The sequence below is a fragment of the Physcomitrium patens genome, chromosome 5 (assembly GCF_059467195.1).
Source record: "Physcomitrium patens ecotype Gransden chromosome 5, ASM5946719v1, whole genome shotgun sequence".
NCBI lineage: Eukaryota > Viridiplantae > Streptophyta > Bryopsida > Funariales > Funariaceae > Physcomitrium > Physcomitrium patens.
Window position 1 is genome coordinate 14,059,729 of NC_143414.1, and position 16,635 is coordinate 14,076,363.

Below are 16,635 nucleotides of genomic sequence, written 5' to 3' on the forward strand. Positions count from 1 at the left end.
TTGTAGTTCATATTCTTTCTACTATTGTTATTATATAGACTGATATAAAGTACTACGATTTATAAACATTGTAATAGTTCATTTTCCTTAATTTTGGAAGGAATTCAAACTTTTTAAAATCAGGTTTAATATAGATGCTAGCATATTTTTAACTTATTGGTGCTAACAGTAGCCAAGTTTGGAATATAAGTTTTGAAAGCCACAAATTTTCATTCTTTGTAATTACTTCAAAAAACAAAAAAATTAAAAGAATCGTAAAATTATAATATCTACATCATTCACAAATATTTTTTAGTTCTTCATGGACTGTGATATGTAAGTATTCATAAGGACATAATGAACCATTTGTATTCTATTTCTTTTAGTTTTAATAAGCTTACTTATACCAGTCGTTGATTAAAAATTGAATCTTAATTTTACTTATATATATATATATATATATATATATAAATATATATGACCAATAATTTATATTTAATTTTAAACGTATGTGTCAAAGCAAGTAACCATAATTTAACAGGCAACCAAACTTAGTTCTATGGTTTTATAGAAGTATATGTACGGCAAATGTATATCACAAATATATTTCTGTAAAACGAGAGCAGATGTATATCACAAATATGGTGGATTGCAAATCGGCATTATCACCGACTTTACTTGTTGGTAGTTAGCCAGTGCATATGCGCCATTTTCTCGCCCAAAGCCACTGCTTTTGTAGCCACCAAACGGAGCCGACGGTGTAAGAATGCCGTATGTATTGACCCACACAATGCCTGCCTTGAGGGAACGTGTTACTGTGTTGATTATGTCGACGTTCTTCGACATTACAGTTGCACCTAATCCATACTCAGACTGATTCGAGCGCTGGATCACTTCCTCCACCGTCCTGAGAAACAGCAACCACCACATCAAAGTTGATTTTGCTGACAATTGATACATTCGAACTAAAATTTTAAAATGAATAGTTCATAATTCCAAAAATAAATTTATTGAACGATATCCTTAAAATAGAAATATTTGAAAAGTTATAATAACAGTAGTAGTAGTAGTAGTAGTAGTAGTAAATATAGCAATAATAAATTTAAGCATTTAAAAATAAATTAATAAGTTAATAAAACTAGTTTCACATAGAATACTCAAAAGAAAGTCATTGAATTCGTTGAAACGTACTTGAATTTTATGACAGACATTACAGGTCCAAAGATCTCTTCACGACATATTTTCATGTCATCCTGTAAAAGAAAACAGCATCATTAACAGTCTGAAATAGCATTTCTCTTCACACAAGGCTCACATGTCTCACAAAAACCATACAATATTTTATTCAAGAAATATTTTATGTCAAAGTGTACTGACTTGAACGTCGGAAAATATAGTGGGTTGGATATAATAGCCCTTGCTGCCCACCCGCTCGCCACCAGTAATAAGTCGCGCGCCTTCATCCTTTCCAGCTCTGATGTAGCTCATTACTTTGTTGAATTGAGCTTCATCTGCCTGCTCACATGGCAGGTTGTTGATTGGAGTAAATCTTTACTGGTTACTTGTGGAGGAAGGACCATTGTGAAATTTAACATCTTCAAGTGCAAAGAGCAGCTACTCTGTTGCTTAATATAGGTGATATGTCCAGCCCACTACACCGGAAAATAGCCCAGAAAGTGTTGGTGTATTTGAAGACTTGCAACTTCACGTAAACTACATAAGCATATTTAGCCACTGAAGTTGTCACTGGCATTCTATTGTTCAATTACAGACCACCGCACCGTGCATGAAAACTTATAAATTAATTCGCGTACCTGAGGACCTTGCTCGACACCTGGTTTGAATGGATCTCCGACAACACGCTTCTCCGCACGGGCTTTGGCTCGCTCCAGATATTCGTCATAGACACTTTCATGAACAAATGTCCGTGATCCGGCTACGCACATTTGTCCCTGCGAGTTCGTAACATACGGTCTAGATTAGCGATTCAACTTCAAAACATATGCTCAGATATATATATATATATATATATATATATATATAAAAAAAAAAAAAAAAAAAAAAAATCTGAAACAGCTCCCTCCACGACTTTCGTAAGATCCTTGTCGAACCATTCCTCGGTATATAATCTGAAACAATAACTATATTATCACTGCAATAACCTTTTTTGACAAGAGGTGAAAGGTGACTTCACACCTGATTGTAGAAAATAGCTTGGTGTGCTGATTCAACAGCTGCGTCCATGTCAGCATCTCCAAATATAATGAAGGGCGATTTGCCTCCAAGTTCAAGATTCACTGGTTTAAGGTTGCTCTGAGCTGCCGCTTGCATAATTTGACGTCCCACTTGTGTTGATCCTGTGAAAGCTACCTGTTTCCGGCATTCATGAGGCAGTTGAGATCGGCGAGTGTGCCAAGAGTTGAAAGAAATGTTCTTTACATGTTCCCAAAATCCCATGAAACATAAGAATACGATGTTTCGGTGTGGTTACCTTGTCGACATCCATGTGACTTGCGATGTGCATGCCTGTATCACCGTACCCTGTAACCACATTCAAAACGCCATCTGGCAATCCAGCCTGCAATTGAAAAAATGGTATCCAACTTAGAACCAACCACGGTTAACATAATACCCATGTCATTTCTTCCACGCTTGAAGATAATGTAAACCAGAAGGTGCCGTTTGAAACCAATCCAATCAATAAATTGCACAAGCTCTGACAAAAGAAATAAAAAAATCCATCAATAAATAGCTGGGCAATTGGACTAGCTATAGAAAACAAGATAACCTCGGCTGCAAGCTTAGCGATCAAAAGTGCAGAAAGAGGGCTCTGCTGTGCTGGTTTGAGGACAATGGTGTTTCCACATGCAAGAGCCGGGGCTACTTTCATTGCCAGAAGATAAAATGGAGCATTCCACGGCAAAATTGAACCGACCACGCCAATCGGCTCGTGTAAAGTGTAAGCATGAAACGGTCCATTTGTTGGCAGCGTCATCCCTTGTGCCTTGTCGCACCATCCTGCGCCACATTCCAGGGTCCTTCACAATCAGCAGCGCACACCAGAAAATGCACAATACTATCCCCGCAGGCAATCAAAGCCAGCAGTTTCCAGAACTACCTGCATAGTACCGAAATAACCCGATAGCAAGAGGTGCTTCTCCCAGTCGTGCCATGTCGTAAACTTTGCCCATGTTCAACGTGTCAAGGGCAGACAGTTCATCCTTATGTTCATCTAACAGATCAGCAATGCGGTTCATGATACCAGCCCGTTCCTGTAGAACCATTGTTAATAAGAATCGCTACTAGTTTTACCCACTAGTACACAATCATCAACGCAGAGATCATACTTAGTAAGAATGGATCAAGAAATTGTTATCGCTAAGTAACCAGAGTGCTTCAACAAAAACTGGAGATGGAGGCGTACACAGCCTGGCATGCGGGGCCAAGGACCTTCCTCGAAGGCCTTCCGAGCAGCTTTCACAGCCCGGTCAACATCCTCTGCGGCAGCCTGTGCCACCTCTACAGCAACCTCTTCGGATCTCGGATCAATAGATGGGAATGTTTTTCCTGCACAAACAAGTCACACTTAATGATCGTTTCGACTCTACGCTAGTCTCAGATACATATGATCTATCCACAGCGCAAAGTCACATTGATTATGAACATTCTGCAGATAAAGATTGTAAATAATGAAATAACTAAAATAAATCCCAAATGCCAAGAGCCTCAGTAATCCCCTGAGTTAACAATATAATACACATGCCAAAATATACTGCACCAAGAAACTACAGTATATTGAATACTCAAACCAATGTTTGAAACCAATCCAAACTTCACATCCTCGGATGTGAGGAAATATCATTAGTTACCTGAAACCGAGTCAACGAAGCTATTATTGATGAACAACTTTGTGTATTGAACTGGAAACGGTGATTTAATAGGAGCTTCCACCTGTTCAGTTGCCAAAACTGCCCGACAATGCATGCTGACTCGGCCAACTCCGCTTCTGCTCCGGCGCCCTACAAGTGACAGTAAGTGAGTACGTGTCTTACGTTGCGATCAAATCCGAGTCTGAGCAAGAGCACCAAATACCAAGTACTATCAGACTGCAACCCGAGCCAAGGTAGTTATATATAAGTAAAAGATAAAAGCGTATAGAACTTGAGCCTCATTCAAAGTCAATTCAAATTTCGCCCATCTTCTCTCAATCTTGAAAAAGGCTTCGTGTTGGATAGAATCAACAATTCACAGATGCAGATTACTTGAGATGAAAGCCATTGCACCGAAAGACTCACTGGTACTAGAAGAACTGAAGTTGGCCGACGACGAACTACAGTCTTGATGTTTTACTTCGCTCGTCTTTAGCGCTAACCCTAGCGCTGGCGCTCCTTTCGACATTGCAGCCATGGTTTCTGGATAAAATCAAACAACACCCAATTATCGACTGTTACAGGACAATCACTCGCACTTAACATAATCTCAGCTGCAGAATGATGGTTGTAAACACACAAGAGAGTATGTCAGAACAACAATGAATCGTCGATTATATCGTAGGTAGAAACCGAACTTCACACAAGCATTCGACAAGAAACCTAAGGGACAGCGCGTTATGATCAAAACCTATGCAGGACTTTATAACTTTTTTCCTTAGAGCAAGCCCAAGGCTGCAAAGACTTCAGATTAGCTCCAGCAAGTGTTTTATGCAGAAGGTTGATCATGACCAAAATGTGCACAAAGCCCTCAACATCTTAATGCCAAAAAAGAAAAAAAAGAAGAAACGATCATTCACTCGACGATAATCCGACTCAATATAATAAAATATTTTGGTATCGATTTGGATTAAATTGGTGCTTACAGTAGAGATGTTAAATACTACAAGTATTGACCTGTAATAAACTCGGCTTTATACAAACCATTCTACCATGGAAAGAACTAACTCAGTGACAATATATGGCAAACTGCTTCTGACTCTACAGTAGAAACACATATCCAACCTGGTTTCCTGCTAGGCGTACAAGTCCAAATCACATTGCACGGCATCTAAATTTTATCCCCAAGCATTGGTTACTCACGCTGATAACTAGCTTGGGAAATTTATGCTTCTCAAACAGATATTGGCAAGTATTTAAAGATCTGTAATATGCTGTTTCCGAACAACAGCTTGGGAGGTCGCACCAACTATGGGCCGGAAGCACAATTCAACTTACCTCACAAAAGAACCAACCGCCGCTAGAAACACTAATTCCTCACTCCAAAGAGATACTAAATTGCCTGCAACCGAGGAATTCAAGCATTTTATAGTAAGATCAAAAATGGAAGGAGGTGGGAACCAAGAACTATACACTCTTTGGAGCGATTTCAGCGTGCTCGGGTGTACACCACAACACCCGCACCAGAAAATAAATTGAAATCAGCGAACGCACAAAAGGAAATAGACCAAACTACGCAGACGAATTCAACGAAAGTGAGAAGATGCTAAGTCAGATAATGGCGCGCAAAGTCGAGGAAGCTCGCATTCGAAAGTTCGCTACTGCCGTAAGCTGCTGTGAAGAGCGTGGATACAGGGAACGACCTAGTTCGATGTGACGAGAGAATCAATTGCATCGGCGTTAATCCGCCACTATAATACTTAATTTTCACCTCCTAAATTACAGGCTGCTATGCAGACTCTCTATTACCCATTTGCTCAGAAATTCGAAGATCACACTGGCACGACATCAGACCAACCCTTTATTTAATTTTCCTAATAAGTTATCAAACATCGAGCCCCAACGCCGTAAATAAGATAAACATCCCGGTCCTCCGACAGCTAACCCTTGAAACCCGTCACCAGTACATAGCACCATACACCTCAGCAACAAATTCCGCATTAAAAAAACATATTGCTGATTCCATCCTCAAACGGAAACTACTACAATCAGACTGCACCACCCGATTCGGCCGAGGGTTGTGGAAGTGGTAAACGACGAAGTAAAAGGTTCTGCAGGTTGTACTGTTAGAGGAGAAAGGCGACAATGGAAAGGGAGCTCTAGCCCGTAGGACAAGGAGAGTAGGACAAGGAGAGAATGAAGGGCACTTGCTTGCCATGCAGCCACGAAACCCTCCCCTCTCCCTTTCCCATGTCAACAAGCAACAGCATCCGAGCATCTTTCTCACTATTATTTTTAACTAACTGTTGAGAATATTTAGAAAGACACAAGAGTAATAGTAAGTCATACACATACACAAGAGTAGTAGTAAGTCATACACATAAGAGGGTTTCTAAGGAGAGAGAGCTTCACACACCAAAATCTATTGATCTGGTTGTGTCTTGTATACAAGAAGAGAAAAAGGGGAGTGGATAAACAGTACTTTTCCACTAGACTCTAAATATTGTAGCTATAGTATTTATTGTATTTTACAATAAATATTGTCGAGAGTGCCAGCTATATTTAATGATCTCAACACTCCTCCTCGCTCATCATAATATTTACATAATATAAAATTTGTATAGAATTATGATCTATACTTTTCTATGATCTTGCAAGATCAACAATTGTTGTCTCATTAAAACCTTATCTAGGAAAACCTTATTTTATTCAAGGACAAAACCATAGATGAAAGAAAAAGAATACAACATCATTTTCTTTAATTATTTAAAGAACTCATTAATTTTCTTATTCAAAAAGAGCAAGTCGCCGCATACCAATGCCATCAGTAAGTCGACGATGGTTGCTTAATGGGAGAGCTTTGGTGAAGAAATCAACAAGATTACTTGTAGATTCAATTTTCTTAATTATAAGTGCTTGATCAGTAATCAAGTCATGGGTATAACTAAAATACTTTGGATCAATATGCTTTGTCATGTCGCCTTTAATGAAACCAACTTACATCTGTGCAATACAAGCACTATTATTTTTATGCAAGATAGTTGGAGAATCATCATATGAAAATCCACAGGTTGTTTGAATGAATTTATCAATTGACCACAACCAAAAATATTCTCAAGATGCTTCATGTAAGGCAATAATTTCTGCATGGTTAGATGAAGTTGCAGTTATTGTTTGTTTCACTTATTTCCATGATATTGTAGCTCCATGTCTTAAGAATACATATCCTGTTTGAGATTTAGTTGTTGTAATATCAGATTTATATCCTGCATCACAATATCCAACCAATTTTGGATCTGTGGATTGTGTGTAGTATAATCTCAAGTCTTCAGTACCTTTTAAATAACGTAATAAATGTTTGAAGCCATTCTAATATCTTAGTATTGGACGTGTATTATGTCTTGCAAGAACACTAACTGCAAATACAATATCTGGTCTTGTAGATGTAGCTAAATACAAAAGTGCTCCAACCGCTACAAGGTATGGATATTGGTCTTCCAATATTTCCTCCTCCTCCTCACATAGATAGTATGGATCATGACCATCACGACCACATCCAACCATTGGTGTGGACAATGGATAACCATCAATCATATTAAATCTTTGCAAGATTCGTCTAATATATGTTAGTTGGTAGAAAAAAATGCTACCATCTATTAGATACATAATTTGAAAACCAATGCAGAAAGTTGTTTTTCCTAACATTTTCATCTCAAATTCACGTATAAGTAGGTTTGTAGCTGTAACACATGTAGATGTAGTGCCCACTAGGTTGAGATCATCAACATATACAATGATGATCACAAAACCAATTTTATCTCGTTTGATAAACAAGCAAGGGATTAGTCGATCACTTATAAAATTATTTGTAATTAAATAATCTCGAAGACGCTTATACCACATGCGTCCGGATTATTTTAAACCATACAAGGCCTTACATAATTTAATACCACAATATTTTTCTAAAGCGGGTCGTTTTGAAGTTCTTGTTTTTAAGCCAGGTGGAACTTTCATATAAATATTTGCATCAAGAGAACCATATAGATATGCAGTTACTACATCCATCAGATACATCTCAAGGGTGGCATGATCCGTCATTCCAATAATATATCGAAATGTAATTGAATCCATGATTGGAGAATATGTGGATTCATAATCAATGCCAAATCGTTGAGTAAATCTTTGAGCAACAAGACGAGCTTTATAGCGGGTTATTTGGCCTTTAGCATCTCGCTTGCATATTAATATCATTTTATATCCCACAGGGCAAGATGAAAGAGTATCTACAATTGGACCAAAGACTTTCCTCTTACGCAAAGAGGCATACTCTTCCTCAATAGCAGTTTTTCATTTCGATCAATCTGAGCAACGCATCACCTCTTTGATGGTTTGAGGTTCAAGATCATCTTCCTTGCAAGAAATGGCTTCTATAATCATATATGCGAATGATTCATCTACCATAATAGATGGTCTGTCCCAAATATCATTTGTAGCACAATACAGAATAGATAATTTTTTACTCAACTTGTTCTTATTCCTTCCAATTCTAAGATTATTTTTCATAGGAATTGAAGGTATATTATGCATAGATATATCATCATGAATTGATAGTCCTACAAGATGTGTGGTAATTTCTTGAGAAATAATACCAGGATTAGTCAATTTTATAGTTTTTTTCTTACGTGGTTGCTTATCTAGTCCACGAGTTCTTTTAGTTGTTGTTGTTATAACTTGAGGTATTGTAATCAATGGCACTGCATTCTGAGCCTCATTAATAGGAATTCTTGTAATTCTAGGTGCATCATTGAAGCCATCAGGTGTTTCATCTATGATCCGTTTTAGATGCAAAATCTTAGCAACTTCAGTTTCTACCAAAGATGTCATAGGATTGGGATTCATTATAAACGTTTCTAGTGCTTCAAATATGAGTACTTTATTTCTTTGTTGATTGGATACTCTTTCTTGAAGAGATGGAAATACATTTTCTTCAAAAAGGTAATTTTGCAAACGTACACATAATAATGTGCCAGTTGATGGATCAACAATACAAATAATGCTTGGTGAATCAAAACCAACATATATGCCTTCTTGTCAATGAACTCTAATGGTACGCTGTTGAGGTTCTGATACTGGAATCCAAGCACGGCAATCAAATACTCGTAAGTAAGATATATTTGGAATACGACCTGAAATGAGCTCATGTGGTGAAACAATTTCAAGAGAAGAAGGGTGGAGGCATATTAATGCTGCAGCATGTAAAACTGCATGTCCTCACATAGATGCAGGTAGATTTGCGTGAAGGAGGAATGGCCAGGTAATGAGTTGTATATATTTTATAAATGACTCTACAAGTCCATTTTGAGCATATTCATATGGAACACAATATGTCAATTCGATTCTTGTTGCAGTACAATAGTCTTCAAAAGACTTTGATGCAAATTCTTTTACATTATCTATATGCAATTTTTTTATAGGATAATCATGAAAATATGCCCGAAAGTGAATAAGCATAGATATAAGATTGGCAAATACTATGTTTCGAGTTGATAATAATGAAACATGTGATTGTTTACCTGATGCATCAATAAGGACCAAAAAATAATGAAATGGTCATGATAGTGGATTAATAGGACTACAAATATCACCATGCAATCTTTCAAGTATTGGTGGTAATTCTTATAGAAGTTTCTAAATTGAAGGCCGAGTAATCATTTTACCTTGCATGCATGCACGACATAATTCCATAGAGTCTACATCTGTAGGCTTTAAATTGTGCCCAATTATACATGGAATGATCTTCCTAAATAATGTGGAGCTTGGATGTCCCAATCATCCATGCCAGAGAGAAATACAACTCTCTGAGATAGATGATGCAAAATTAAATATAATGGGAGGCCGAATCACAATTCAATATAAACTATTTTCTGTAGCAAAAGCTTTTTCAACAACTTTATGGTTCTTTGCAAGAACCAAAACCTCTTTTCTATTTAAAGTGGGGGTCAAGAGGTGATAACCATTAATATGAACATCTCGGTAGCTGATTAAACTCCGAGGTACTGAGGGTGCAAACATCGCATGTTTACATTTTATGATGGAACCCGCAGGTAATTTTACCATCGATGTGTCCTTTTAGAAACAAAATGCATTTGCTCCAACTATGGTCATCATATTTTTATTTTACCAAGTTGAAGATTTTTCAATAAAAAATCATCTATCTCACAAGATAGTATGCGTTGTTGCAGAATCAATGAGTACATCATTTGATTCATCATTAGAGGTTCTATCATTCATATAAACCTCTAAGTCATTAACATCAATTGAATCTATGGTATAAACTTCATGAGCCTCAACTCACAATTTCTTATTTTTTTGGGACATTTTAATAAAATATTTTGAAGTACGGCATGCATGTGCTAAATATCCAATCATTCCACATTTATGGTAAGAACGCATCTCTGATTTTTATTTTCTACTATAATTAATAGTAGAATATTTATTCTTTCCTTATGGATAGAAATGGTCTTGATTATCACTACCCTGATATTTATGAGCACGTTTCCTATGTTTATATAATTTCTTCTTAGATTTTGAAATATTAAGTGCAGGAGATTCTGGAATTGTAGTTCCAATAGGATGAGCTTCCGCATTGCACAAGAGTAGCTCATTTTGCTTCTCCGCAAGAAGTAGATAGGACATGAGATCAGAATAACTCTAAAATTTTATGTTCCTATATTGTTATGCAAGCATAGCAGATACAAGAGGAAATGTAGAGAGAGTTTTTTCAATCATTTCTTCTTCAGAAATGCTTTGTCCATATGATTGTAATTGTGAGATAATACTATATATTTCACTATTGAAAGCATTTAAATTTGGAAAATCCAAGACATGTAAATGTGTCCAATTATGATGTGCACATGGAAGAAAAATGGTCTTTTGATGATCAAACTTAGATTTAAGATTCTTCCAAAGTTCTGCAGGATCTTATATTTCCAAATATTGATATTATAATGCAGGTACAAGATGACAACGAAGGAAAAGAAGTGCTTTCCAATGAATAGTAGAAGATATAGAAATACTTATTGTAGGAGATTCATCAAACATAATGGCATCTAAGAGTTGTTCTACAAATAAATTTGCTTTTGCCATTTTTGCCCATAATAAATAATTTTTTCCATCCATAATCAATGGTAGAAATAAAAGAGCTTAAAAATGTTGGGATGCACTGATAATAGTTGGAACCATAGTAGAAGCAGTTGAAGATGTTGAAGCACTCATTATAAATAAATCTGTAAAGAAAATATAAGATCAAGTAGAAAAGTTGAGTAAAACATACCTTAAAATATAAAGTCAAATAAAATGATAAACTTGAATTTGAAAAAACAAAAAAAATATAATTTTTTTTCAAAGAGATTATAGATTAACGCAGCAAGAGAACAATAAGATGGCGGCAACAAGCAGGGATAGTGTGGCAGCAGTAGGGTGGCAGGGTGGCAGCGGCGGACAACAGCGACGGGCAACAGTGTCGTATTACGTGCTATCTTGCTTGAGAATGCACCAAGCGTTTGGCTGTAGAAGATAAAACAATGTTTTGTAAGTATTCGGGTAGGCTAATGGATTTCAACCATCTAAATATAACTATTTTAGATTTCAATGTAAAAGCTTAATGCCAATAAAAAGTACTTAGAAATACTATTTTTAATAACTTCAAGATATTATAAGCACAAAGTCTTTTTTTATTTGTTAGTTTTTATTTTTTATTTTATTTTATTTTATTTTATTTTTAACCCTAATCCTAGACAACAAGCTTTGGCAAGCTGTAATTCTCAATCTGATCGTCTGATTGTTGTAAACTTCTACTACTATTGTCTTTGCAAGCCTTCTAAATGCTCAAGAAGTTTCAATCCAATCTAACTTATAGGTTGTAAGAATATGCCGTAAATCCACACTGATGTATCTTGACTGCCGCCTAAAAGTCCTCGACTTACCACGCCAAAAGTCACCTTATTCCAGCTGGTAGATCTCTAGATATTATAGAAACCCTAAACAATCCCAATCTGCTAACTCCCGACACCTCTTTACACTAATGGTCAAATATCTTCTATCTGTTCCATCAGATTAACACAACTTTTTGCATGTACTTGGCATACTCAACCTTCTAGATACCCCTAAATTTCAACTACAAAAGTTTCTCCAATTTCACAAAACAGTCAAGAATACTAGCTTTAACTTTATTGCAAAACAAAACCCAAATCACCAATACAAACACTGACTTTCAGCAAGGATTGCAAAAATCCTCCCAAATCCTATTAAACCCAATTCTATACCTTTGGAAGGAGCTTGAAGCTACCTCTCCGACCCTCAAAACCCCAATCTTCGAATGCCCCTTTCCTTATCCTCTCCTCCCTTTTAACTCCGTGTGGTCCCATTTTCTCCTGCCTTGGACTCCGAATTGGAACAGCCAACGGCGCTTCCTCGAAATTCTTGTCTCTAAGAGGATCTTTTCATGGAAAAGATGTTCCTCCTCCAAATAGCATAGAGAACGAAACAACTTAAAATGGAACCGAAGCCTCCGTATTCGGGACCTCATTGGATTGCCCAACTAAGTCAGGTCCCATACTAGGTAAGAGGTCCATACCAAGACTTGGATTGGATGTCCCTGTAATTGGGTCAAATAGGCCCTTCACATCACACTCACCCGAATATTGAATTGGTTCTTTTCTCTTTTGCTGACTCTTGCTAAGAATGGCCCGGACTCATTCCACTCAATTTACTGGAGAATCTTAAGGACCTTGATTTATCTCCTCAATTTTTCCTTGGCTTTGGATCTGTTGATCCCGTTTATTGAAATTGGATGGAGCATTATATTGCTGATAAGTATGCCTCGACTATTTGCATTGGGGCACAATCATCACTAGCTTTGGGATTCGAACATTCACTGGCATAATGACCAACCTGTCTGCAACGAAAACGACAAAGTGGTCTTTCTGCACCCCCATCATGCATATTGGGTGTCTCCACCGGTATATACCTACTAGACTTGTTCCATGTAGGGTTGAAAAATGATCCTGATTGTCCCATTGGTATGGAGGATACTTGGTTCGATGACGTCGATGAGGTGACATTAACTAACCCTGAATATTGGCACTTGAATTGGCCACTATTTTTAACATCTAAGATGACTAAATATTAATAATATCTTTTTTATTTATATTTTTACCATATAGTTGTGTTACAACACAATAGCGGTGGACGGCAACGATAACGACAATGGCGTTAGGGCGGCGATGGCGACGAACGGCAGTGTTAGCAGCAACAAGGTGGCAACGGCAGCAGTGGCGTGTTCGACGGTAGCTTGGCAGTTGTTCAGCAGCTGTTTAGTGGCAGTTTGGTGGCATGTGTAAGGCGCAACAGGGAGCAGGGAGTAAGCTAAAGTGGAGTTGGATTGGATCAAGTATTCTAAACAAGCAGGGCAGAGAGTAGAACAAATGTTCTAAGCAAGCAACTAATGTGAGGGGCTAGCAAGAAGAACAAGATAATGAGGGAGACACTGAGCAAGGGTAGCAACAGATTTGAAGAGTCAAAGACTAGAGCAAAAAAAATTGTGATAGTATGTACAAGAGAGCCGTATTGATAACGTGTTGAGATTGTTTAGAAAGACACAAGAGTAATAGTAAGTCATACACATATACAAGAGTAGTAGTAAGTCATACACATACACAAGAGTAGTAGTAAGTCATACACATAAGAGGGTTTCTAAGGAGAGAGAGCTTCACACACCAAAATCTATTGATCTGGTTGTGTCTCATATACAAAAAGAGAAAAAGGAGAGAGGATAAATAATACTTTTCCACTAGACTCTAAATATTGTAGCTATAGTATTTACTGTATTCTACAATAAATATTGTGGAGAGCGTCGGCTATATTTAATGATCTCAACACTAACAATGCCTTTTTGCTCTGCCATGCTTGCTTGCTTGCCATCTTCTCTCTCTCCTCCTCGCTCCCCTGTAGGCGTATATTACGGACCCCGATACATGCAGGTCATACTTAACACAATTAGTCACCATAATAAAAGTGAGACGAAACTACACAAGTAGTAGCAATACCACAATTCTTCACTTCTCCGCAATAGAAGTCCTTCTGCCATGTTTTGCCACTCCAACTCATCATTGCCAGTAGGACAGCCAAGGAAGGGGGCAGAATGGCGGGAATGAAGGAAGGATCCCTCTCAAGGACCCCGTCCATAGACTACATGGCATGGCGATTCTTCGTTGTACATAAATTTCATTTAAGGTAGTCGACCCATTCTTGACCACCCCCTATTTGTGACCTACAAGGTGGTGTATTTCTTGTCAATTTGACAAGATAATATTGATTAGTTTTGGTTTTATTTTACTTAATATACGTTTTGTCTCAACTCTATGGCGTCACTGGGTAATAAATTAAGAATTTCATGTCAACTTAGAAAATTTGTCAAGAAATCCACAATTCTTGATCTTGTAACCAACCACTAGTTGGAAATAGGTTAGCCTATATGTCAGATTTTGGTCAAAGAGAATCTCCAACTAAAACATTAATATAAATTCTGTTTTTGGGCAAATTTTTGTGAAAATACTTAAAATCCTCATGATTTTTGATTTTGTACACTTACGGCATATGCTAAAATGGGTCGAAAGTAGGTTGATTACCTTAGCTATAGAAACCTCGCGTTGTTGCCTCTCCCTAGGTAAAGACAAGGAACTAAAAACATTGCACCTTGGATTCATAATCCATACATAGAATGTATATCTAGAGTTATTCAATTACGGGAGAATCTTGGGGTATTACTCCTACAAGGGCATTGCAAGTTTTAGAATAAATGCCCAATCACAAATATGTTGTAGTCATATTTAAAAAATAAATAAAAATAAATAAAAATATATATTAAAAATGAGATTTTATAAACGATTTGAAAGATGTAAATAGTTGTTTCAAACTAAGATTTATATTTTAATTATTTATATAAAGTAACTTTTACATATTTATTAGTATTATATTAGCCAAAATTTAATAATTAAAAATTCAATGGTAGAAAATATTTAGATTAGAATGTTTATTTAGCTTATTAAATGGTTATTATACATATATATATATATATATATATATATATATATATATATATATATTCATTTATTGGCTTTTTTTTTAGATTGTTTCAAGATCTACTTTAAAAAGATTTTTTTTGGCTTTAAATATAAAATAAATAAGATGAAAAAAAATATTGATCATTAGTTCAAAATTAAAATATCATATTCTAATAAATTCTAAAATAAAATATGCTTAATTCAATGAGTTCAATACAAAAATAAATAAATAATAATTGATATTTTTTTGTAGTTAGTATTTTATTTAAAAGAAAGTTATTTTATTTAATTGATTTTTGTGTAGAACTTCTTGATTGTGATCAAATTCTTATATATAATTTAAACTTTAAATCATATCACTCTTTAATAAATTATTTAGCTATAATTTGTTAAATTGTTAGAAGATTATGGACTATTAGTCTATTATTTAAATATCTATTACTTCGTAAGAATCTAAAATTCATCATTTACTCATAATGCACATTAATACCTTCATATGCTACATTATAGATTTACATCTTTACTATTTTACTAGAGGTTGTCACTTGTAAGGATTACCTAAAACTTGTTATTTATGATCCAAGCTGATTCTAAATTAGGAGGTGATGGCATTGAGGTACCCAAAAGCAAATGCCATTGTTGGAGGTTTGATCTCCAACTATAAACTCTCATCCAAGTAGTTAACACCCTTGGTGTGTCAAAAAACAAATATGTTATTTGTTGTAATAACAGTTACATAACCGCACAAGGAGAAGTACACTACGACAAAGCAAGAAGTACACTATGGCAATTTGTATAGAGCACACAAGGACATTCTAAAGAAGCGAAAGATCGGAATATAGAAAGTGCATCCAAGTGCCACAAATGTAAAGTAGGTCTAATTTTCAGCATTTTTTTTTTGAAAGAGACGAGGGAATTTGACAAGTCAAGCCTCTTGGAGTAAAAGAAGAATTAACTACACCAATATCTATTATTTGTGTGTATCACAATATTCAGATATTTATATGTAAAATGCAACTACAACAAGATCCAAAAATTAGATTTCAATAGAACAAAAGATCTGAAAGAGTGATGCCACAAAATAATTGTTTTGTTTCTATACTGCAAACAATGTAGAGAACACTATTTACGGATATTGGTGTAGATCTCTAAGGTTGAAAGTAGTAACCTGGTGGCAACAAGATGTTTGAACATATATATATAAGAAACTATTGTATTATTATTATTATTATTACTTTGTAAAATAATCTTAAAATATTAAATTAAAATATATAATATTAATATCAAAAAAAAAAAAAAAAAAAAAAAAAAACTCATAGAGTAGACATTAAGGAGGATAAGTATTTGCAATAGTTGTTCCTTTAAATAAAGAACTTGAACAATTTTTTTATTTTATTTTTTATTTTTTATCTCTATCTTTTATCTTTAAATGTGCTTACTTAAGTTAATAGTTTGTAGATGATAAGAAAAACCTAAAAGTAGTCCAAGCATGACAATAGTTTACAACAAAATGCAATGTCTTAAAATAATATAATATGGATCAATAAATTAATAATTGATAAAACAAAGTTTGCAACATCATCCAAATTTATACTTAAGACCAGTAAAATTTAATAAAGTATTCTTATTATGCTCAAGAATATTTCTATTATATTTTATTATTT

General features: G+C 35.5%; 1 protein-coding gene across 2 annotated transcripts; it reads right to left on the minus strand.

The window, feature by feature from the left end:
• Positions 1 to 559: 559 nt before the first annotated feature.
• LOC112282926 (benzaldehyde dehydrogenase, mitochondrial) lies at positions 560 to 6,027 on the minus strand. Of its 2 annotated transcripts, none has more exons than XM_024521121.3 (12): positions 5,187 to 6,027; positions 4,275 to 4,391; positions 3,849 to 3,998; positions 3,404 to 3,546; positions 3,098 to 3,251; positions 2,768 to 2,997; positions 2,471 to 2,557; positions 2,176 to 2,349; positions 1,794 to 1,931; positions 1,357 to 1,494; positions 1,171 to 1,232; positions 560 to 886 (listed from the first exon to the last, which is right to left on the minus strand). In XM_024521121.3, exons 2-12 carry the CDS (start codon positions 4,384 to 4,386, stop codon positions 613 to 615), a joined length of 1,662 nt encoding a protein of 553 aa, XP_024376889.1. In that variant the 5' UTR covers positions 4,387 to 4,391; positions 5,187 to 6,027; the 3' UTR covers positions 560 to 612. The 2 variants fall into 2 exon arrangements, with proteins under 2 accessions (XP_024376889.1, XP_024376890.1); XM_024521122.3 differs by having other exon boundaries at positions 5,322 to 5,650.
• Positions 6,028 to 16,635: the final 10,608 nt, after the last annotated feature.

Excerpts from the sequence above, each read along its gene's own strand:
- LOC112282926 (XM_024521121.3), bottom strand. The coding sequence starts at position 4,386 with ATGGCTGCAATGTCGAAAGGAGCGCCAGCGCTAGGGTTAGCGCTAAAG. Across the intron at positions 2,350-2,470 it reads GTCACATGGATGTCGACAAG|GTAGCTTTCACAGGATCAAC; the intron begins GTAACCACACCG and ends TGCCGGAAACAG. Across the intron at positions 887-1,170 it reads ATGTCTGTCATAAAATTCAA|GACGGTGGAGGAAGTGATCC; the intron begins GTACGTTTCAAC and ends GCTGTTTCTCAG.